The following is a 23,429-nucleotide window of genomic DNA, read 5'->3' as shown; positions in this document are numbered from 1 at the left end:
TACATGGAAAACCCATAGCAGAAGCTAGAGCTAAATAAGATTTGACAACGAGGAGTCCTGTGGTATCTTAAGAACTAACAAATGTTTTAGAGGAAATTTTACTAGTACCAGTCTATAAGGTGCCCCAGGACTCCTCGTTTTTGGTGAAACAGACTAACATGTCTACCTCTCTGAAGATTTGACAAGCATTATAGTTAATACATGGTATTTAAAGTCAGCACACTCCCCAACCCCAGGGGACTAACCTGTGCTCACAGGGAGTGTGAGTGACAGCACAGAGTATTTGCCCTCTGGCTAGAGGCCTGTACCTGCAACATTGCATTTCTGCTGAGAAGACAGAGAACCAAGCTGGAATGTACTTCTACTGCATAGAAGTAATCAGTATGGTCTAGTCCAGAATTTCTCACATGCAGCCAACGGGGGCTTTTCATGCAGCCATGATAGTGATGGGTGAGGAGAGAGGAATATCAGCCTTTGTGGCATTGGGCCTCACCTGTCTCCAGGAGCAAGGTGAGATCTCAACCTACCTTTAAGAGAGAAGAGGGGGACTCTGACTTCAGCTCTGGGGTGATTGGGCAGCAGGCTCTGACCAGCAGTGGGACTTTGGGAGTCTGGTTACGGGGATTTGAGCACTGACCTCCAGCTCTGGCTATATGACCCTGGCTCTCTTCCCTGGGTGTAGACTCCTGGCCCCTGCCATGTGGCAGCAAACTCCAATCCCTGGCTTTAGCTGCCTGGAACCTGGCTCTGACCAAATAGTGGTGGGCACTAATCCCCAACTCTGGCCACACAGACTCACCACCCCACATTGCCCCAGGTCCCCACTGCATCCTCCCTCTGATCATTCCTTCCATTCAGGGCTTACTTTGTCCTGGGGCTTGCTGAGAAAAGTGATACTAACAAGCATGCAGGTATCACTTTTCATAGCATTATTTTTATTATTGAGGGTGCAAAAAACCCCAAAACTATATAAATAATCTGCAATGATTTGGATGTGTACATGTGCTTATTTATTTGTTTTTCCTAAAGTTAATTAAGTATTTTAAGGAAAATGTCAGTGCAGTCACCAGCATGAGTTGGTGGCCACACTCTGAGGCACCAAACAATTTCTTGTGCTAACTGTGGTCTAGTCTACACAGAGGATATTTTCTAAAACTTGTCCATGTTGTCAGTACTATTCAGCTTCACTGGGGTTAGCAACTGGGAGCTCCAGTGTAGTCATGATTCCCATAGCTACTGCTACAAACCACAGCATTGAGACTTGCTCCAAACAGGTATTATTGACAAGTTAAAGTTAAAACTGAAGCAGCAATTGGCAGGCTGTCTAAAGTAAGGCTCATAATGTGACTAATACTGAAGCTAAGTCAGTGCCCACACTGTGAGAAATTTGTAAAATGTTTCCCTCTTATACTCAGGACTTACAATGGCCAGGCATTGAAAGACTGGGAATGAAATCTGGGTCCTCATAACTGTGTATAGCATTGACCCCCAGCAGGTGCACCTTGGCTTCAGCTTTGCCCCAAGAACTCCAATCCAGGTCCCTGCTGATGACCGGGCAATGTTCTGCCACTAGTTGGCCATATTTTGCCACATCTCTAATCACTGATCACCTATGGCAAATGCATGTATGTTGGCAACTGTCTGTTTTTAAAGAAGACACTGTGTAACCCTCTGCTACCAGAACAGGCCTGGTAGAGCAATGGTTTTTGGCAATGGTCTGCATGGTGAGAAACAAGGGAGTGTGTTGTGGCATTGGTTTGGAGCACACAAAGGCAATTACCCACTTTGTCAGATGCATGTAGTGGAAATTCCAGAGGCAGGTATAAATATATAGACATAAGAAAAGAGTACCAATCAGGAGTAAGGCTAGAGATAAAGAGGTCAATTCAGTCAGGGAGGATGAGGCCCACTTCTAGCAGCTGATGTGGAAGTGTGAAAACCATGAGAGGAGAAACTGCTTTTGTAGTTGGCTAACCATTCACAGTCTTTGTTTAATCCTAAACTGATGGTATCAAATTTACAGATGAACTGAAGCTCAGCAGCTTCTCTTTGAAGTCTAGTATCAGAGTGGTAACTGTGTTAGTCTGAATCTGCAAAAGCGGCGAGGAGTCCTGTGGCACCTTATAGACTAACTGAAATTTAGTTAGTCTATAAGGTTCCACAGGACTCCTCGCCGCTTTCTTTGAAGTCTGTTCTTGAAGTTTTTTTGTTGCATGATGTGCCAGCAATGCCCCTCTGCTATATACATCAGACAAACTGGACAGTCCCTACCAGTGGCGGCCCGTCCATAGAGGTGAACTAGGCAGTCGCCTAGGCCGCCAAAGTTAAATGGCGTTGAGGAATTTTGAGGCGGGGGTGCCAATCGCACACCGATCGTGCGTTTCGCTTAGGGTGCCAGTTGCCGGCAGCTCGTCTAGGGCCGCTCCTGGCACGTGAAAGAATAAATGGACACAAATCAGATATCAGGAATGGTAATATACAAAAACCTGTAGGAGAACATTTCAGTCTCCCTGGACACACAGTAGCAGATTTAAAGGTAGCCATCCTGCAACAAAAAAAACTCTTTTTTGCATACCTTTGTCCAATAGTTTTGTCGGAAGAGGCTTTTCCAAAATTTGTCTCGTCTACACAGGGCCAAATTTCAGAAAAAAACTCTTTCAGAAGAGCCCTTCTTTCTTGTGGAATGAGGAAGACAGGGCTTCCAAAAGAGCACATCTGCTCATCCACAAAATAAAGCAGAAGAGCAGACGCATTCCCTGGACATGGCAGAGTTTTTCTGGGATACCACAGGTATCCCGGAAAAACTCCGTATTCTAGACGTAGCGAGAGAAAAGCCCTCTGATCTCTTCCTCTGTTGTAAAGGGCACCAACAATCTTGCTTTGTAGTTACCCATAATAGCTGACTGTTCGGACTTTTAAGAGTTTAACAGCATGTTAATGTAACCTTTTGTGGGTTTTTTATTAAGTCTGTGTTGGAAAAATATCTTGTTGGGCATTTAAAGTGAAAGGGGAGGATATTTGTAGCTCTAACAAATGCAGAATTGAATGCCAAGCCATATCTGTTCTTAGAAATATAATCAGGTGTGTTTGAACTCTTAATTCAGATTAAGAGTTGTGTTCCTTGAGAATTCAAACAAGGCAGGCGAGTTCTCAGGGGAATCTGTGGAACAGAAAAACAAAATCACCTTCCTCCTCACACCTTTAGAGCTCTGACTCCTCTTCTCACAATTTCCCTGGCCCTTTGTGCTGAGCAAGAGAACCTTGGTTTTCCAGGGCCTCCTCACATATAGGTAAATCACTCTGAGATAAACAGGGCTGAGAGGTTTCACATTGGAGGTGAAAACTGGGCAGCTGGCTGTGTTGTTCTTCAGGCCTATGAGTAATATACAACATTTCGTGAGACTGACAAGAGAGCTCCCAACAAGAACTAACAAACTCTTTCCATGTACATGTGCAGGCATTGGAAGCCATGCAATGAGATAATGAAATAACTGATTTGTGTTCAGGCATGTGTTTCTCTCATGCTTTCATATACCTTGAGGAGACTCATTATCCAACTGGCCTGGCACCCTTTTGTTTTATATGAGTGTCTTTGCAAGTCCCTGCCCCACCTCTCATCCCCATCCCTAATATTGTATTTTACTTACCTCTCTTTCTGCCCTCTCCTTGCTTCCAGATCATTGCCGTGGTAATGGATCTGTTTACAGACCGGGACATCTTCCAGGATATTGTGGACGCAGCATACAAGCGCCGGATCCCAGTTTATATAATCCTGGATGAGGAGGGTGTGAAGTTCTTCCTGGAGATGTGCAAGTGTATGGATCTCACTAGCCTCCAGATCCAGGTAAGATACTGTCGTACAATGAAGGCCATGTCTACACTAGCTGCTGTAATGCCACAGTGTAGAACTTCCCTTCATTGACAGAAGGGGATTTTTCTGTCAATATGGTTAATTCCTTTTTTTCCTGAGGCAATAGCCAAGTTGACTGAAGAATTCTTCTTTCAACTTAGCCATGAAACTGCAGCCAATAGGAACTGGGAGGGGGGGCAGAGCTGATGTTCTAGAGCAGCTTGCAGAGCCTCCTTGGCCAGCCCTGCACCTAGGAGATCCAGGGACATGTTACTGCTTCCTGGGAGGTGCCTGAGGTGAGTCTGCACTTCAGAGAGCCTGCACCTCAAACCTCATCCTGCATCCAAGCCTGCCTGGGGTCTGCTAGACTTTTAGTGGTCCAGTCAGCAGACTGACCAGAGCTGACCTTTTTGACTGGGGGTTCAATTAAAAAACCAGATGCCTAGCAGCTAGGGACATTAAAACAGTTAACTGGTTAACTGGAGAGTAGTTAACCATTTTGACTCATTCCTGCCACCTGGCCCAGTCCTGCCATGACTGTCAGGTTCTGCTGCCCAGCCCACCAACTCTTCTGCGGCTGGGGCTGCTCCAGTCCAGCATGGCTGGCTACTGCTAGAGTTCGTTGCCAAGGGTCAGTTAACTAGTATGCACATCAGTACGCTTCGGCTGTGTCTAGACTGGCAAGTTTTTCCGCAAAATCATCTGCTTTTGCAGAAAAACTTGCCAGCTGTCTACACTGGCCGCTTGAATTTCCGGAAAAGCACTGACGATCTCATGTAAGATCGTCAGTGATTTTTCAGAAATACTATGCTGCTCCCGTTTGGGCAAAAGTCTTTTTCCAAAAGACTTTTGCGCAAAAGGGCCAGTGTAAACAGCACAGTAGTGTTTTCCGCAAAAAAGCCCCGATCGTGAAAATGGTGATGGGGGTTTTTTGCAGAAAACCGCGTCTAGATTGGCCACGGACGCTTTTCCGCAAAAAGTGCTTTTGCAGAAAAGCATCCTGCCAATCTAGACGTGCTTTTCCAAAAATGCTTTTAACGGAAAACTTTTCCGTTAAAAGCATTTTCGGAAAATCATGCCAGTGTAGACGTAGCCTTCATGTTAACTGGTTAACTATTTCACATCCCTACTGGCAAGCCTACATGCTAATTTTGTGACCCCAGTGTGTATGTTTTTTTCCTGGGAGAAGACATTGCATGATAGGTATCCAGTTGTCTCTCCTAATGAGTGTGTGTACAGCACTTGACTCCAGGGTTTGTGAGTGGAGGTCACTTAATTATTGTGAACCATTGCTCAGGTCTGTACACACTGTGGATACGTCTATACTTGCAAAATCAGGAGTAATGTTAGTTCGAACCAAGGGGTTTGATTCGAACTAATGTGGCACAGAATGCACTTCCTGGTTCGAATCAGCTGGTGATCAGAATAGCACAAGGGCAAGATTATGCTAATGAAGCACGGGATATTTAAATCCCCGCTTCATTAGCAATTTTGGTTGGCTACATTTGCATCCCTATCTCAAGATAGGGAGCAAGTGTAGATGTACCCTAAGATAGTGTTAGTTTCAGTAGTACCAGTGTCACAGAACTAGAATAAGGGTCTGAGTCTAGTCTACCTGCTGAAGATTAGTGTGTGCACAGTAGGAAGAGTTTCACATAAAAAGAGAGACGAGTCCCCTCCATGTATATATCATAACCCACTGTGCGGTCTACAGAGTGTAGCTTGGAGAGATTCTCTGAAGCCATGATTAGCCTGCTTTGTTTCCTAGCAGGAAATAACTGGTCATTGCTCATGGTGAAACCAGGTCTCCTGTGGTTGAAGTCATTGCAAAACAAGCACCTGTTTGTAGCTGGAATTCAGATACAAAGAATATGGTTCCTGAAGCCTAAGAGTGGTAGATAAAAACAAGGCTTCTGCAACCAGAGGTTTCCAAAATGGATGCAAACTGGAGGGTTGCTTCTAGCTGCGGTCTAGACTTGTCCTCTGCTTTCAAAAAGCGTTTAACTGATACACTCCCTTTTTATACTTAGTTTCCTGCTGCCACTGTGGGAGACTTCAGTACTTGAGTTCAGCTTTATTCTCCTATGAATAGGCTTCCCTGGCAGCCTGGCAATAAAGGCAGGCTTCTGTTAATCTCCTCAGAAAGAGAGTAGTTTTTACTTTCACCCAGCCAAATAGCAGGTAGCCATATCACCTTTTGTTGGGATCCCCTCTGATTTTATAGGCTAAGCAGGATCAAACTAGATCAATACTCGAATAAGAAATCTTCAAGGAACACCAAGGTTCTGCAAGAAGTGGTGGTATTGCTGACTGAATAGATGGCTCTTTTGCCAATGTTAACATTGAACTACAATCTTAGCATGGTAATGGGGATGCTCTGCTGCTGGAAATGCGACCTTCCAAGTGAGCAGTAACACCAAGATTCTGATAAGTTGCAATCATGAAATGATCCCATAGTAGGGCAGTAAATTCCTGTCTAATCAGTTAACTGGCTAAACATTATATTTAACCAATTAAGTGGGATCCCGCGGGCAAGCTTGAGTGGCCCTCTGCCACGGGCAGGGCCTGTTCTAGCCGGGCTAGAGGGCCCTGACTCCCGGCACACTGCTCTGCTCAGGTGAGGCCTACTGTGGGCTGGGATGCTCTGGCCAGGCTGGAGCGACCACCTCCACGGTGGACCTGACTAGGGCTGGAGGAGTCCATGGCAGGCTGGGGGTTGCTCCAGCCCCAGACACCAGTTCCGGTAAGGGTGATAATTACCAGTTAAATATTCACATCCCTATCCCACAGTACTCTGATTTTTTTTGAATTCTTAAAAATGTTCTGACTGTATTTTATTTTAGGTAACTGCACTCTGTTTCAACTGAATATAGTATTCTTTCTCTTAGGGTACAGCTATATTTGATCTGGGAGTTACAATTCCTAGCTTAGGAGCAAGTGTGTCCACAGCAGCTCAGGGTAATCACCTAAGTGCGTACCCAGAGGTTGGATGAGACTGTACTTGGGGCAGCAAACTTGAGAGGCTACCTAGGCTGCTGCAGACACATTGCTATTTTTAGGCACTAGCTTGAGTGGAGCTAGCATGGCTACATCTCTGTAAGCTAGGACTCAAACCTCCCAGCTCAAATATAGACATACCCTTAAACTATTGAATAGCATAGTAGTGTTCCATCCTACAAGTGAGTCCATTTCAGTGGCAGGTTAGTGGTCCCTCAGTATAGTTTATTTATCAGTCTTGAAATGCCCTGAGATCTTTCATGCTAAGAAACATAATAGAAATACAAGGTTTTAGAGGTACACTATTATAGGGGTATTTGTGTGATTCTTTTGTATTATCTTTTTGCACCCATGGAAAGAGTCATTTTCAGATCACAGTAATTAAATGAAAATCAATGCTGACTTCTTTTCACCAAAAGCAGGAAATGCAATATGCAAATCCAGTGAAACCTTCACTTGCCGAATACTATTGTAACATGTCTGGTCTTGTGCTCACACAGATTGTTTCCTAATAAAGAAGTCACATAACCTCTTTTACTTTTTTTTTTTTTTTTTTTTTTTTTGACTGATGTGAAAAACTGAGGCCATTCTGTTTGCAGATCATGGGCTTCTTTACAGACATAGAGCAAAATCCAGGTTGGTTAAAGAAACAAAAAGATCTTCAGTGGAAAACAAAATGAATAAAAATGTTATAATAAACACTGTAAATATCCTGCTTCTTGTGTGCTCTCCCTGACCTGCATTCTGCAACCCACACAGATGATTCACTGTGAGACCCTAAGCAAGTCACTTTGACTTTCTCAGGTCTTCCGTCTGTGACATAAAGTAGTAATACTTGTAGAGGTGTTGTAATGGTTAATTAGCTAATATCTGCCCAGCATTTCAAACATATCAAGCTGTGTATGATTGCAGGTATTACAGTTTATTATTTGTACAGACACTGCTGCGTTTCTATTGAGCAAATAAAAACAGATATGATTATCAGATTAAAAAATACATATTATATTTAGAAAACTAGGATTTTAAAAGAATTCTGGATACCTTTGATCACTAGGGTTGCCAGGTGTCCGGTTTGTACCGGACAGTCTGGTATTTGAGCTTTCTGTCCAGGGAACAAATTGAGAAAATACTGGACATATAAATGTCCGGTATTTTCTAATTAAGTAAGTGTTATTATTATCATGAGTATTAGTACATAGTTGCATACTGCCTGGCTGGTAGTCATGCTCACGCTGCGTGAGTGTGTCTACCCGCTAGGCAGTACACAACTACGCAGTGGAGGGGGGGGCAGGGCTGGGGCTCGACTTGCTCGTGTGCCCCGCCGGGACCATGTGCGGGACGGGCAGCACCCCAGGATCTGCGTGCGCCCGGGCTAGCCCCGCTCCCCACTGGCCGGTTCCCTCCCGCTCCCCCCCCGGGCCAGCCCCGCTCCCCCCGGCTCCCTCCTGGCCAGTCCTGCTTCCTGCCGGCCAGTTCCCTCCCCCCCGATCTCCCCCGGCTAGCCCTGCTCCCCCCGATGCCATCCCGGCCAGCCCCACTCCCCACTGGCCGGTTCCCCCCCGGCCAGCCCCGCTCTCTCCAATCCCCTCCTGGCCAGTGTCCTCCCCCCCAGTCTGAGATCAAGTGTGTTCGGTATTTTTTTGAAACCATCTGGTAACCCCATTGGAAACAGTAAAGTAAGTTCTCCTATGGCTGGAAATCAAGCCTGGTAAAGCCAGGGCCATGCAGTTCTCTAAACTTAAGACGTAGGTCTAATCAGCATAGCACTTGTTGTGTGCCCAAATCTCTGTTCTTATATGTTATGAGCAGACAGACATCTGACACTGAAAATCATGTAGCCTTAACTCAGCAAATGTTCTAGTCTACTTAGGACAGGGCTGAGGAAGATGCCTGCCTAACACTTTGAACCAGCCCGCGGACTGCATCTGGCTGCTTTCTATTTATATCCTGCTGCCCATGCCACCAAATTTCCAGGCGGTGGCTCATACAGCAGGATCCTATTTAAATGGCTTATGGCTTCCAGTCATAACATTACCCCACCATGGGCCAGAGCTGCATGCCCTTTAAATAGCCACTGCAACCCCGGGCGGCTGGCAGGCAACGCAGTAGCAGCAGGGCCAGGAGCCGGGAGCTCTTTGATGCATTTTTGTTTCACAACCTATGGTCCCAGATAACTCTGGGGGGAGGCTAGTCCCCAGCCCTGCCCCTTTTGCCACAGGCACCGCCCCTTCCACGGGTGGAGCTGGCCCATGACCATATACCAAAATTCATTAAGTAGCCCCCCCTGCAAAAATTATTGCCCACCCCGACTTAGGACATTACTACAGCTGACCCTTATTTCACCAAATCTCTAAAAGATTATTCTGTTGTCTGTCATGCCCTATGAGCTCTGCAGTGGCCAGTTAGATTTCTGAGATGCCTGGGAATCCTTCCCAGCCCATTGCCAAGGAGAAGAATTCTCTTACTGTAGCAGAAGGTGACTAGGAAGCCTCCGTTATGGAGGGCTAGAGGAGTCTCTTCTATTGGAATGTTCAAGAAAATTGGAGTGTTCTCTCTTCTTTCCTTTGATTAAAAAAAAAAGTCCAGATTTTTAATTTACTGCCCTTTACTCAGCCCTACTTCTATCCTTATGACCACACAAATGAGACCAAAGCCTGAGGCCTTAATTCTCCATTTCAGCCCCTTTAAATTAACACCAAGTGGATATCCCCAAAGAAGAATTTCCCTTCTCCAATTTTCACCACATAGGAATATGCGAGAGTTAGGAGTTTGCGGCCACAAACCATTGTGCTCTCTAGCTAGTCTGGGCTAGCAGAGTGGCTTTTGGGTGACGGGGGGGTAGACCCAGGATTCAGCAGATAGTGCAAAAATGCTATTGTTGATTTGTTTTCCCACTCCTCCCCGTCCCAGGCTGGGTCTCCTGAGGCTGAAACTTGGAATTGGGGACTAAGGATAATTTTCTTCCCTTAGATTTTGAAAGCTTTGTTCTACCTGCATTTTAGTCGTCCGAGTGTTCGGACAAGTAGGTGAATGGGGCAAATAAATTGGACAGGTCCACAGATTGAAGGAGTGTGACCTGTGTAGAAAATAAGGGACAAGCTGGGACAGATAGCAGAAATGCATTCTGCATTGGATTATCCCTACTGCAACCTTTCTGAGTTCTGTTGGCCAATGTGAAATAAGCTCTAGGGTGGGATGAGGTGAGATGACTGGAGTGGCGCTGGAGCTGGGGGCGTTATCTGATACTCTGTATGTGCTATTTGTTGTGACTTGTTTTTTCACCTTCCTGTTAGAAAATCCGTGTACGTTTTGTGACGGGAGCTGGGTTCTATATGGCATCAGGGAAGATCAAAGGCACCTTGGCCTCCCGGTTCCTGATGGTTGATGGTGAAAAAGTGGCCACTGGGTCCTACAGGTGGGTCATTCACCCAGGACATACCCATGTTCCTTGTATAAGGTCTATCCCATCCTTTACCTCAGGAAGGAGGGGACCAGCCTCCTTCCTTTTATCTCCCCTCAGTTGTCCAGTCCGTTTCCTAGCTAGGCAGATGTCCAGCTGAACTTTTTGTAGAAGTCTCATGTTTTGGGACAGAGAATCAACAGAACATTTCACTGAGTGAAAGAATTTCTCCTCCTCGCCAGCCAATGGCCGGTTGGGATTCTCCACTGTGGCCTGTTTCCTATCTAGAAGAGGTTGGAAAGGTAGTATAGAGAGACTTCCTGCCAATTCAACAACAGTAGTTTGTGTGATTTCCGGTGTCCTTGTTTAGACAGGGGAACTGTACTTTAAGGTCACACAGCTTTCTCTACCAGATTTGTCCATTTGTACAACAAAGAACAGATTTTAAAACATATACACCACCACATGTTTTTGAATGCTGAGAGTTCTGAGGTGGTCATTTGGGGGTTGGAGAGGTGTCAGGTCTCCTTATCTCAATGCAAAAATCTAACAGGGATTTCTTCACTCCTAGCTTCACTTGGAGCTCATCCCACATTGACAGAAATATCCTCCTGTTGTTGACGGGGCAGAACATGGAAATGTTTGACATCGAGTTTCGTGAACTCTATGCCATCTCGGAGGAGGTCAATCTCTACAAGGAGCTGAACATTGCTAGCCCTTTTCTTTCAGGAGCTGGGAATTTGGAACTTCGCTTCTCCACCGTATCTCGTAAGATGATCAACCCCAAGTATGGGCTAGTGACAGGGGCTGCCCCTGGTGAAATGTTATTCTGGGCTTCACGTCAGAAGGAGCAGGCACAGGGGAAATTGGAAGGGAATGAGGAGGAAAGTGAGTCAAATAAACGGCTGAATCAGTTTCTGAACGACTTGATCACAGTGGATCAGGAGCTACCAGAAATTCTGCCACCTCTTGAGAACTTGAACCGAAGTCCCAGTAAATGGTTCTCTTGGTTCCATCGGAAAAATAAAGCCAGGGAGTCTGTTCACAATACCAAGAAGGACGATGGGGCTGGCAGCTCTGTTGCTAATGGGGAAGCCAGCTTCACGAAGGGTAAGAGGCATGGCAGTGGGTTTTTCAACAGGAAGACTAAACAGCCCCCACTATTGGACACTGAGGGCAATACTTTTGCCAGTAAATGGCTCCAGTCGAAGACGCCAGATGAAGACGAGATCAGCTTCAACATTCGCAATAGCAGGGGCACCTCAGGTAAGCCTCCTCCCCCATACTTCCCCTCAGTTCCTCCAATCCAGGTACTAAAGGACAGCTTCAGCAATTTCTTTTCCTCTCTGCCTTTAAATGACAAGGAGAGCAATTGAGGCCAATGAAACAAAATAATCTTGCAGGTATTTTTAAGGGGAAATGTTGTGAGACTTGTAATTTTCATTGTGACTTCCTTTTAGAGTCTCCAGGTGGGGAGGGAGAACTTCTCTTTCATTTCCCCTCTTCCCCATGTAAAAAAGTTCCAGGTGCTTGGCTTCCAATGTGGAAGCAGTGAATAGTGGTTCATTTCCCTCCTTGTGCTCGCAGAGATGCTTGTGTTGTATTTTAGAGACTCTGTGGACAGTGTTCAATTGCAGAGACAGATTTCAGATGTCTCCTACCATCTGACCTACTCAGCTTTATTTGATTGGTTATGAGTTGCTATGACAATGTCATGAGGGGAGAGAAGACAGAGTGGGTGATTCCGACAAAATTTCCTTCTCCATCCTCCCTATCCAACAGGGGGGAGAACATCATGGAATTAGAAGCTCGAGCATTAACACAATATTGCCATGCTTGGTGCTTGTGACATATCCTTCTGTGGCTTTGTCCAGGTTAGTTTTCAGTGACTCAGGTGAATTCAAAACTGGCAAATACCTTTCACACATTAGCTTCTGAATGGTTTGGATGTTGTCAGACTGTCAGACAACTGTAGACTATCCAGGCAAGTGACCTATGCTCAGTGCAAAGCCAGAACATCTCTTAGAGGAAAAAATACATTAGGGCAGTGGCCCCCAGACTTTTTTGGTTATATCATCCCACCCTCCCTTTCCCCAAGACATAGTCAAGGGATGGAGCTGGGAGCAGGGTTGGAGCTGTGGGTAGGGGCCATGGCTGTGGACAGAACTGGAGTCAAGCTAGGGGCACTCCTTCCTCACCCTTGTGGGGGATGCCCTAGAGGCTCTGCCACATTCCCCCTGACTCTGCCCTCCTAGGGGTGGAGCACCCTATAGTGTGGGGAGCACTGCCTTAGAGGTATAATTTCTTCCTGACCCATTTTAACCAGGAAAACAATGAGTAGTCCTGTGGCACCTTAGGGTATGTCTACACTACCCCGCTAGTTCGAACTAGCGGGGTAATGTAGGCATACCGCACTTGCAAATGAAGCCCGGGATTTGAATTTCCCGGGCTTCATTTGCATAAGCGGGGAGCCGCCATTTTTAAAACCCCGCTGGTTCGAACCCCGTGCAGCGCGGCTACACGGGGCTCGAACTAGGTAGTTCGGACTAGGCTTCCTATTCCGAACTACCGGTACACCTCGTTCCACGGTTCCCGCTAGTTCGAACTAGCGGGGTAGTGTAGACATACCCTCAGAGACTAACAAAAATACATGTAGTAGCATGAGCTTTCGTGGCCAGAACCCACTTCTTCAGATGAGCTTGAGATCTTACCCAGAAATCATTCTATACTCAAAAGAATATGAAATGTCACATGCAGTGTGAGGAGGAGGAGGGGAGATTTGATAAGCCTGAAGTCAGTTTGAAAAATGTAAAGAGACTTTCGGGAAGAAAATGAGGAGGGTATTAAGGAAAAAGAGATGAAATTAAAAACCAGCCATGAGCTGGATTCTTAGAAATATTTCTAGAGAGAGAAAAAGAGAGAGAATTAAATCCCAAAGCTATTTAAAGATTAAAACAAGTGTCAGATAGTCTAATCTGGATCACAATAGATTCATTCTAGAGGACACCCTGAGAAGTTGGGAATAAGCCCTCTGCTCCCCCATACCAAGCGACAGCATATTATCTGCACAGGTGGTTTGTGCTGTTAGGTCCCTTTTCACTGAGGAATAAAATTTGTATAGGGATCAGATGGGTTGACTTAAGGGCTTATAGTACCCTCTAGTGACAAAACTAGAAAACAGTTGAGTCTGTTTTCCTCACATGTCTGACTAACAAGGCAATTTAAGGTGGTAAAGCCTCCATATTTCTACCCCCTGTCTCTAGATGTTGTAAAATAGTTCTCTAACCACCCTGTCCTGTCCATATGTTATGTCAAAAAGAGGTTGTTATCTTTCTGAGGCTTGAGCTATGTCTTCCTATCAGTGCTGTAAGTCACCTTCCACAATTTGGGGTAACATATAAATAAGGAGCTGGTAAAAAGGAAACTCACTCACAATTTATACTTTGTATCAGTTTATAAATTAAATGCAGCAAAAACCTTAGAAACCTAAAGTCGACAGTGAACCTAGAGAGCATGTGGGTGGCCTACATTTTGAAGTTTGGAAGAGGGCTGGGAGAGTAGGGCAGTCACACAAAAGTACAAACTTCCAGGTGGCATTGTGCTGCTGGGCTTTTCTACCTCTGCTCTGATTGGCTGGCCTTTTTGTTTTGGCTTGGTGGCTGGTAGTGGCTGGCAAAATAGCTGGTCACTCCTGCCTGTGGGTGTCTTATTTAGATTTATACAAATACTAAAGAGATGCTGGTTTAAAAGTGTAGGTGAGCCTGACACCACAAAAGTGGGTGCAAGTGAATGTAAGTGAGTCTGAATATAAAGGTGCAGCAGGGATATAACTTAAGCGTTGCCTTTGAATTTGGACCACAGTCCCTGCACCAGGATGCTTATAGTCAAAGAACTTGATCTTACAATCTTTAACCAGTGAGGTTACTCAGAGTGAGATTCAGGTCCCTCGATAACACTTGAGAAGTGGGGATGAGGGACAGAGAAGAACCAGGGGTACGTTAATAAGATCTTGTGGTTGCTTTGTTAGTAACATGCTGCATGAGAGTTCAGTGAAAGTTCTTAGGCCTGGATGTGGAGTGGCATTCATGCTTCTTCAATAAAATGTGAAGCATTTCCTACCATTCACATAACATTGGTACTAGCTTCAGCTTGATGTAAGCCTAAGTGGAGAATACTGCTGTGTTTTTGAGGCTGGGATACAAGAGATGCTTTGAATGCAGTTAGGTGCAGTTATCCAAAACTTCATATTTTGAACTGGATTCTTTTACTTTTTAAAGATTCACAGAAGCATGCATTAACTCTGTGGGCTTATCTATTGTGACAGGGTCAGGCCAGAAGGGTACATGAGAGTGATCTTTTTGGAAAACCAAGAGGGACTCTTCCCCGGAACCCAGGAAACCAAATGATTACAGGAGACAAATAAACAGGGCTAGGTGTGAAAGTCACACAGAAGAACTGACTTCCAGAAGGTGCCCAGGTGTTAGCCCCCTCACATCTAAAGGACCTCCCCTCAGCCTATGGGGAGGGTCCATAGAGCCCAGAATACCAAATAATTACTGGGGACAAATGAAAAAAAAAAAAAAAACAGGGACAGGTGTGGAGGTCATTGAGTCAAAACAAGGGAGCTGGATGGGGACACTGAGCAGAGAACCCTGGACAGTGCCTAGTGCCCCTTGAAAGTCTTGAGAGAGCAAGCGGATGCCGCCCAGTGGAACTCTGCCCAGATGCGTGAATGGATGCAGGAGCAGAAATAGGCCCCATAGTCTCAGGCACCTCCCTCAGCCAACCTCTGTTCCCTCATACAGGAGAATGGTAGAAGAGAAGTATATTGGCTCTAGATCCGTGAGTCCAACATGCTAGCCACTAGCACATGTGGCTATTTGGCCAGTTGAGTGTGGCTAGTTGGCTTGAACAATGTGGCTATTTGGCCAGTTGAGTATGGCTAGTTCGCTATAGTAGTACCCACCATAGTGGTCACTGCTTCAGAACTAGTTGGACACCATTGCTCTAGATTGAGTAAGTCTCTGTTCCCAGGATAAATTAACAAGAGCTAGTCCAGAACCAGCAGAAGTCGCCAGCATCAATCAGGGCAATTAAGCACCTCAAGCCAATTGGGAGGTTTCCAGAGTCATGTGAGTCAGACAAGCCAGAACACCTGGTGCAAATTAAGAACAAGTTAAAACGGGTTAAAAAGAGCTCCTCTTCAGTTAGTTCAATGCAGTGAGGAGCTTGAGGAGAGAAGGAATTGTAGAGAGTCTCAGAGGAGAAAGTGAAAACCAGTAGCAGGAGGAAGAATCTGCAGGAAGGAAGGTGCTGGGGAAGGCTGTTAGGAAGTGGCCCAGGGATTTATAGCTGTCACAAAGCTGTTGCTGGAGTTATTTCAGACAGTTGCTATCACAGGGTCCCTGAGCTAGAACCCACAGTAGAGGGCAGGCCTGTGTCCACATGCACACCAACTCCCATTTCAGTACTAGCAAGAGATTGGCTTTAGTACAAGGGTTTGTCCTACCCTGTACTACTTGGAGGGGCCACAGAGACTATGAAGTTTGGTTTCCCCTCTGGTTCCCATGCTGGCCAATGATGCTGTTTGCTGAGCTACTCTCAAGCTGGTGTCTAAATTGAGGGCTGCTATGAGTCTCTGAGGCAAGTAATCCGCCTGAAAATGTGGGACCCACCAAGATTGAAGAGGAGTTTTGTCACACTATGGATGCGCACATCCTTTAAAGTAGCTATTAATTAATATTTAAATGTAGAAACAAATACATTGAAAGACCAGATTCCCATTGCTTTTGTTAGTCACTTGGGGTATGTCTACACTGCCACCCCAGTTCGAACTAGGGTGGCTAATGTAGGCATTCAAAGTTGCAAATGAAGCCTGGGATTTAAATATCCCGGGCTTCATTTGCATCTTGCCGGGCGCCGCCATTTTTAAATCCCCCTTAGTGCGGACTCCATGCCCGCGGCTACACGCAGCATGAAGTAGGTAGTTCGAATTAGGCTCTCTAATCCGAACTACTGTTACTCCTCGTTGAATGAGGTGTACCGGTAGTTCGGATTAGAGAGCCTAATTCGAACTACCTACTCCGTGCCGCGTATAGCCGCGGGCACGGAGTCCGCACTAACGGGGATTTAAAAATGGCGGCGCCCGGCAAGATGCAAATGAAGCCCGGGATATTTAAATAACCCGGGCTCCATTTGCAACTTCGAATGCCTACATTAGCCACCCTAGTTCGAACTAGGGTGGCAGTGTAGACATACCCTTCCTGTCCTAGCTGCTGTCAGTCTGTGGCCCAGGCTCAGTCAATAGTAAGAGTAGACAGTGAAGAAGGGAGAGAAGTAAGCTTTGTGGCAGGGCTTGAAAAACCGTACTGGCTGTTTACATTCCAGAAGATTGTACCATAATTAGATACAAAATGTGTGGGTTGTAGAGTTCTCACCAGTGAAGACTGAGGGGACAGGGGGCAATACCCTGATCAAAAGCCTAGCCTCCACTTAGTGGGATTTCTGTGAGGGTGATGTCCCAGTATACTGCTTGAGGACTCATTTTAATGAAAGTGTTGTCCCTGGATCTTGAGGAGCCTCCCCCAGTAGTATCTTTTGTATTGAACAAAATACATCTTGTTTAGCTATCTACTGCCTAAGGAGGATAGGGTAGTAAAGGGTACAGACATCCAGGAGGAGTGGGAAAGAAGGAAACTGTTCAGGGTAGCGGCCAGGGGACGATAAGGAGTAATGGGACGAAACTCAGCACATGACTACTTAGGCTGGATATCACACTTAACTGTGGGGTTATTACATTCTGAATTAGTCTCAAGAAAAGTTATATAAGCCCCATCACTCTGGACCTTTGAAGCTAGGGTGAGTAATATACTGCAGAACATATTGTAGGGACTAAGGCTGCACTGCTCAGGTGAACAAGCTGACCCAATAACCTTTTTTCATCTTTTAACTCTTTGAAAGCATTCCAGGCAAACAATTACCAAGTTTGGCCTTTCTTGCCTTCTGTGAGCTGAGGAGACCATAGTTCAGTCTGTCATGCTAACAGGCCAAGAAATACAGCTTGTATCTTTCATTGCCATAAAGTTTTGTCACCTTTTGTTTCTGGAGTCTGCTTTTGTTTTTGTTTGTTTGTTTGTTTGTTTGTTTGTTTGTTTGTTTGTTACTCGTGATTTCAGAGTTAGCAAGTAAGATGGGTCCTTCCCACCCCTTGAGGCGTGAATGTACATTTAAAATGAGCAATATAATGAGGGAGAGTTGAAAGTGTGTGCCGAAAGTTTTATTACACTTTTTTTTTAACCTTTTTATTACAGGTAAAGTGAACCCAAACTGTTCCCCAGGGGATAAAGCCAAACAGTCAGCCTGTGTGATGTCTTGATTTGGAAATAATGTCAGGACAATTGAATACCTCAAAAGTGCATTTGATGGACTTCATGATTTTTAACCCTTTTAAAACCTGTAGAATCATTCTCTCACAAATGGTTTCAAACCATTGTTAGGTCCGGGATGCAGTTTGTACCTCCAGTGAATTCACATGTGCTGCATAAAGTATAAAAAGGTTGGTGGTTCTTCGGTGAGAATTCGCAGTGACAGTGTAAAAGTCAATATTTAATTGTGATAATTGGAATGCTGAGCTAAGCTTGCATTGAAATGAATGCAGCAGAGCTTCCCACTTTTTAATGCTGCTATTTCAGTCTGTCTAGCTATGGACGCAAAAGGACAGCATTGCATCACTTGGGAGAAGACTGTCAAATCTGCAGCTCATGTAGATTTTCTTAGTCCATGGATTTCTATAGATTTCTATTATGAGCAGGGACAGCTAGAAGATTCAGAGTTGAAGAAGGTGGATTTGGCTGGAAGAGACCAGGGGCTTAGTATATTAGCCCTTTTCTTCATGTCATAAAACTTAACAATTAAGCAGAATGATATAGTAATTTCCCATCTGGAGAAGACAAGGTTTGGAATGTAAGGGAATGCTTCAGATTAAGATCGAAGCACATTCTTATGTTGTGTGGGGTACCAGACCTGAGACAGCAAGGAGTGCTGCAAGATTATACAAGGCCATGGGAGATGATATACACCGTAAAATCAACTGAAACATAAATTCCCTGACATCTTGCTCTTAATGGAAAGTGAGTAAATAAAGGAGGCACATCTTGAAAAGATGAAAGATGGGTGAACGTTTCAAACGTCTAACTTGCTTCCCATTTTTAGTTAAACCTCCCCCTTCCAGAATAAAAATCAAGGTCTCATCCCATAAATATATGGAGACATCAGTTCTTGTGCACAACTCGACTGGATTCATTTGATATTTGGACTAGCATTTTGTCCTGCTGCGTGGAGTGAATTTTTGCCATGATGATTACCACAATATGCTACCTTCAACAAAGCCTTGATGATTTTTTTTTTGAAGGAAAATACATCATAATGATAAATAACTACCTAAATACAAACAATATGTTTGTACTAATATGATATTGAACACAGCAAAGATAATATGGTTTAATTAAAGAAAATGAACAATTGATAACATCAGTTAGTTGTCTCCTGCTTCCAGCCAGTGCCCTGCTTTGATGTTGCTTGTTGTAACAGATTTTCTCCTGTCAGTAGGCCTGGTTCTCAAATATCATGTTGGTAAGTTTGGAATAAGAACATGACTAGGATTCTGTCTCTCCCTACTTTTTATTTATAGGGCCAAGAAACAGTCATGTGCTGCTATACTGGGCATGTGCAGTATATTTAATATCAATAACAAATGAACTGCTTCTGCTGCTGAGCATGCTTGCAAGAGCCTTGCTTGACCTTAAGGTAGCCATGGTATCTTTCCTTCTTTCTATTGGATATGCTCACTCCAATGTGAGTTGACAAAGTGGTTGCCAGTCAGTATAGCCAGCCTGGGAACAGATGGTATCCCTAAAACTGGTTCAACCAACTCCAGCCTAACAGCAGCTCTTTATAAAATTTCCCCTCTCCAGTAACACAGTAGGGGCTTACACTATCCCTTAAACAAGTGAATAACTTCATACATGAGTAGTCCTACTAAATTAAGCAGGGATACTCATATATGTATTTCCAAGATTGTCAGACAGGCTTGCTCCTTATAAATTGAGGTGGCTTAGTTTGTCTTGGTTCTGTTATCCTCCTATTTGTTTGGAGTTTGTTTCTCTCCTTACTTGTATTTGTTTAACTTCAATCTCTGATAAAATAATTGGTTAACCATGGCCAGGATTGCTCCTCATATCCTTTTTCTAATTGGACAGACAGTTGTCTGGCTTCAATCTTCTGGTGTTTCCCTGTTCTCCATGACAAAGTATTGTATTTTTTTAAAATGTGGTTTAATAATAAATAGACTAGCTGATTCACCTAACATGATGATTTAAATAGTCTTGCATGTGGTTTTAATCAATATGTTGTAAAGGTCTTCATTACAATCCACATCTTTCTCTGATTAAGACAGACTTTAAAAATCAATACCTCAGTCATTCTTTTGCTGTTTAATTTAATTCCTGCCTCACTTATTAATAGACTGACTGAATTTCTCTTCAGTACTACTTTCCCCCACTGATATAAAAACTCTTATTTCCTTTAACCTCAGTAACTAGCATAAAAGGGATCATTTTGTTTTGCTGTACTTATTTTTCACTGTAGTTCTCATTTCCTTGTCCTTTTTTTGTTGTCACACCCAGCTTCCACATATAATTTCTTGGTCTGTTTTTCTTCCAGTTTTTAGTAGCCTCGGGAATTTGTTTTATGCCTTATCTCTGGTGTTTGATAGGACTCTACAGCCTTATTACACACAACTAGATTTTAATTATATTTATTAGATTTCCTAATTTTCACTAAACTTGCTGTTTTGCACTCTAATGCTGCATCTTCTGAACCCATTCCTGAACAACTTCAGTGGAATGTTTCTGGGATGCAGACAGCCCAACAGATCCTTCTCTCAAATGCATAGTTGAATGTTTCAGTCTGCTGGTTTACTTATCTACACTACACATAAGTCTGGTTGTTCCCATAACAATAAGTCCGTGCATGGGTGGGATAATCATGATTTATTTTGACCAAGCCTATTCACTATGGTTCATATTCACAAAGTGTCTGCAACTTTTTAAATAATCGATGCTCTTCTCATGGGTAACATATAATTGCGGGGGCAGGAACATGCAAAAATAGTCAGCACTTTGAGGGAGGGCAAGGTGGAGGCAGTCCTCAATGAACCTTGGTTGAACCTAGGCTGGGTTCTTGCCCAATAAGCCATCTTTTGATGCTGATATTGGCAATTAGAACCGTGTGTCTAAACTTCCATTTTGGGAAGATTACTTGAAGATTGAGAGGAAGCAATTCTTAACGCTTCTTGGAAAAACTTTTCTTGACCTCAGTGCCTCAACTCTGGAACTTGCTTCCCCTTTGGTCCAGCAGAGCCAAAGTTCACTGACTTTCCTGGCACATCATGAAGCCTATCTTCATGCACAGACTTTTGCCATGGGATGACAAGGTTTGTGTGCGTTCTCTTTTCTGGAGTAGATAGAGTCCTCTGGTTAACATTGTACACATTCATTGTCCATATTTGTGTCTTTAATGAATACATGTGCCAAAGAACCATGAAAGATGACTTTTATAAATCAAATAAATTCTTAACATGTTATATTCAGGTAGTTTGTCGTCTTTGGTGTAGTCTCTCAATTTCAATAACTTCTTTTTTATGCTTTGATCAATTTATGCTGGAGGTTTTGGTTAGTTTTTGTTTCCTGCCCCCCAACATCTTTTCCACCTATTACGGCTACTTTCTTGAATCACATTTTAGAAAAACTCCATAATATTCTCCAAACTGCACTGAAGGAGAAAAAGCAGCTGTGTAAGTATCTGATAAAACTGTCCTGTAGTGTATTATTGCACATACGTTATACAGATAGCCATTATAACTACAGACTATATATGAATTGTGTATTAGTGCCTCCAAGGTATGAAGGTATCTGGAATAGCCATGCAGTTTCCCATGTGGTGTTCTACCTCAGGCAAGTGAGAATTCACTGTGAACATGTACCCCTGTCATGTGTTACTGTCAGCACACACCTAGTGTTGAAATCAGTTATAAATTTGTTTCCAGGATTTCTTTTTTAGATTCTAACCTTATTCCCAAAGGATCTCTTCCCCTCCTTGCCCCTTTGTTAGAAATTAGACTTGTATTCTGAGCAATATAGAAGATCTTTGACCAGGAGCGGCCCGAGGCTGGCTGCAGCAGCTGGCGCCATAGGTGGGGCAGTGCAATCGCCGCCCCTGCCTGCAAGGCCGTCAATGGCCATGACGTCATCATGGGGCGCCTGGAGCAGCGGCACCCTATCTTTGGCAGATGTTTGGCTGTTTCTGTTAATGGATGTCTGAGCAGTTAAAATTCTCCATGAGTTCAATCCCCTGTGGTTTTGAGTACCTTGAGAGTTGCTCCATAATTTTTTCCTTCTTGTTCTTTTCTACTTGGGTTAGCTGAAGTGGCAAATGCCCACTTCAGTTTTTTGGGGTTTTTTTTCCTTTTCCATGCTGCTCTCTTCATGACTGAATTATATGTTGCTGCTGTTGTAAATACTCTTGACAAAGTGCTATCTATCCTTCCTTCCCTGTCCCTCTCCTATGTAATTTGTACCCATAAGTAATGATGCTTGAGAGCAATCACCCCATTGCCTTTCAGCTATGTTTAAGTAACTCTTCTTCCTCATGACATGCTTTTTTGTGTGTACGTGAAATACTCTTTTTAGCCCTGATCACATTTTGCAATGATTCTATTGCGTCTGATTTCAGCATGTTGAAGGATATGAAAAACTACTTGAGGTAAGCAGGGCCGGCCCGAGCCATTCTTGCACCCTGGGCAGCAGGCACATGGTGCATGCGCAGCCCTGCCCCGGGCGCACGGCACATGATTGACGTGTACGGGGCGCCGTGCCCCTGGGCGTGCGGCACATGTGCAGCCCCGCCTGCGGGCGGCAACCTATGGGGGGGGGCGCCTGATGCGGCGGCCCTTACCACTTCAATCAGGCGCCCCCCCATACGTTGGCGACCCGGGCAGCTGCCCGGCTAACCCCTCCCCCCTTAATCCAGCCCCGGAGGTAAGCAAAAGCTCCTCCCTTAGTCACCTGTGTTTTAAAGCCTTCTTAGCAATCACTGCCAATTCATAACTTAGGCACTGTGCATTCCTTTTGTTGAAGTGGCAGTAGTCTCACCAGTTATTTTTCCTTTTATTCCTCAATCCTAATACAATTATTGGATTCTCCTCCCCCCAAATTTCCTTAAAACTACATGGATGCACTCATGTAATCAGTGAGTGTTCCAGGAGCTAATGACCCCTTTGTGTCACAAGACCCTATTTGTCCTCAGTCTGCAAAGGAATGCAGGATTCCTCCATAGTGAGAGATTTGGGAAAATCAGGATCAGAAGTGGTAGGAGGCCCAGGATGGAGAAACCTACAGCTTTAGCTTTAGCTGGAAGGCCTTTGCTTAACTCTTAGCGCAGGTCTAAAATTTCTGATCTTCGTTTTAAGTCACAACCTCTTAATGTAGTTATCCTCCAACAGCTGTTTGATGGAGGGAAACATTATTATCCCCATTTGACAGATGGTAAACTGAGGTGCAGAGATTAAGAAGTGACTTGCCTAAAAGTCACACAGGAAGTCCCCATCAGGCAGGAAATTAAAAGTAGGTCTTCTATGCCCTAGACTAATGCCCTAACCTCTGAACTAGCTTTCATCCAGAGGTAGGAAAGCTCCAACATACAGGCAGAAAGAAACTTGCATGTGTCTGAGCCTGGCCCTGACACTCAACAACAATGATTAAGGATGCCTGTGTGCCAAAAAAGGGTGTGGGATAACTGCATGGGTCAGCAGAATTGTCAGACGCTTTGTTCGTTTAGGAAACTTCCAAAAACAAACCCTGTGTGTGGGTGTTATTTGTAGCTAGATTAAATTCATGGTATCTGAGATTCCTATAGGGCAAGATAAAAGGGTCTAGGATAAATGTCTCAGATAATTTCAGTAGGGCAGAGCTATGAATCCCATTTCTATATTAGGATTGGGTTCTGTTTGTCTAAAAAATTCTGATCTAAGTGAACAGTAAAAGCTATTTTCCTTATTATATCTTCCTCTTTTTACTTCGCTAGGGCCATGTCTACACTACAGAGAAGATCAAAGCAGACGATCTT

The 23,429-nt window shown here is 44.3% G+C and overlaps 1 protein-coding gene across 1 annotated transcript in view; it reads left to right on the top strand.

Annotated features, from left to right (window-relative positions):
• The window catches only part of FAM83F (family with sequence similarity 83 member F), a 32,519-nt gene extending 11,636 nt beyond the window's left edge, over window positions 1-20,883 (top strand). The window contains exons 2-5 of the mRNA XM_075936373.1: window positions 3,677-3,844; window positions 10,141-10,262; window positions 10,819-11,513; window positions 17,558-20,883. Of these exons, the coding sequence (XP_075792488.1) occupies window positions 3,677-3,844; window positions 10,141-10,262; window positions 10,819-11,513; window positions 17,558-17,622 (1,050 nt within the window). The 3' untranslated portion in view covers window positions 17,623-20,883. The remainder of the gene's footprint in view (window positions 1-3,676; window positions 3,845-10,140; window positions 10,263-10,818; window positions 11,514-17,557) is intronic.
• The last annotated feature ends 2,546 nt before the right edge of the window (window positions 20,884-23,429 follow it).

The sequence above is a fragment of the Pelodiscus sinensis genome, chromosome 1 (assembly GCF_049634645.1).
Source record: "Pelodiscus sinensis isolate JC-2024 chromosome 1, ASM4963464v1, whole genome shotgun sequence".
Lineage (NCBI taxonomy): Eukaryota > Metazoa > Chordata > Testudines > Trionychidae > Pelodiscus > Pelodiscus sinensis.
The sequence above is the reverse complement of the archived record's forward strand: the minus strand, read 5'-3'. Positions and strand labels throughout refer to the sequence as shown.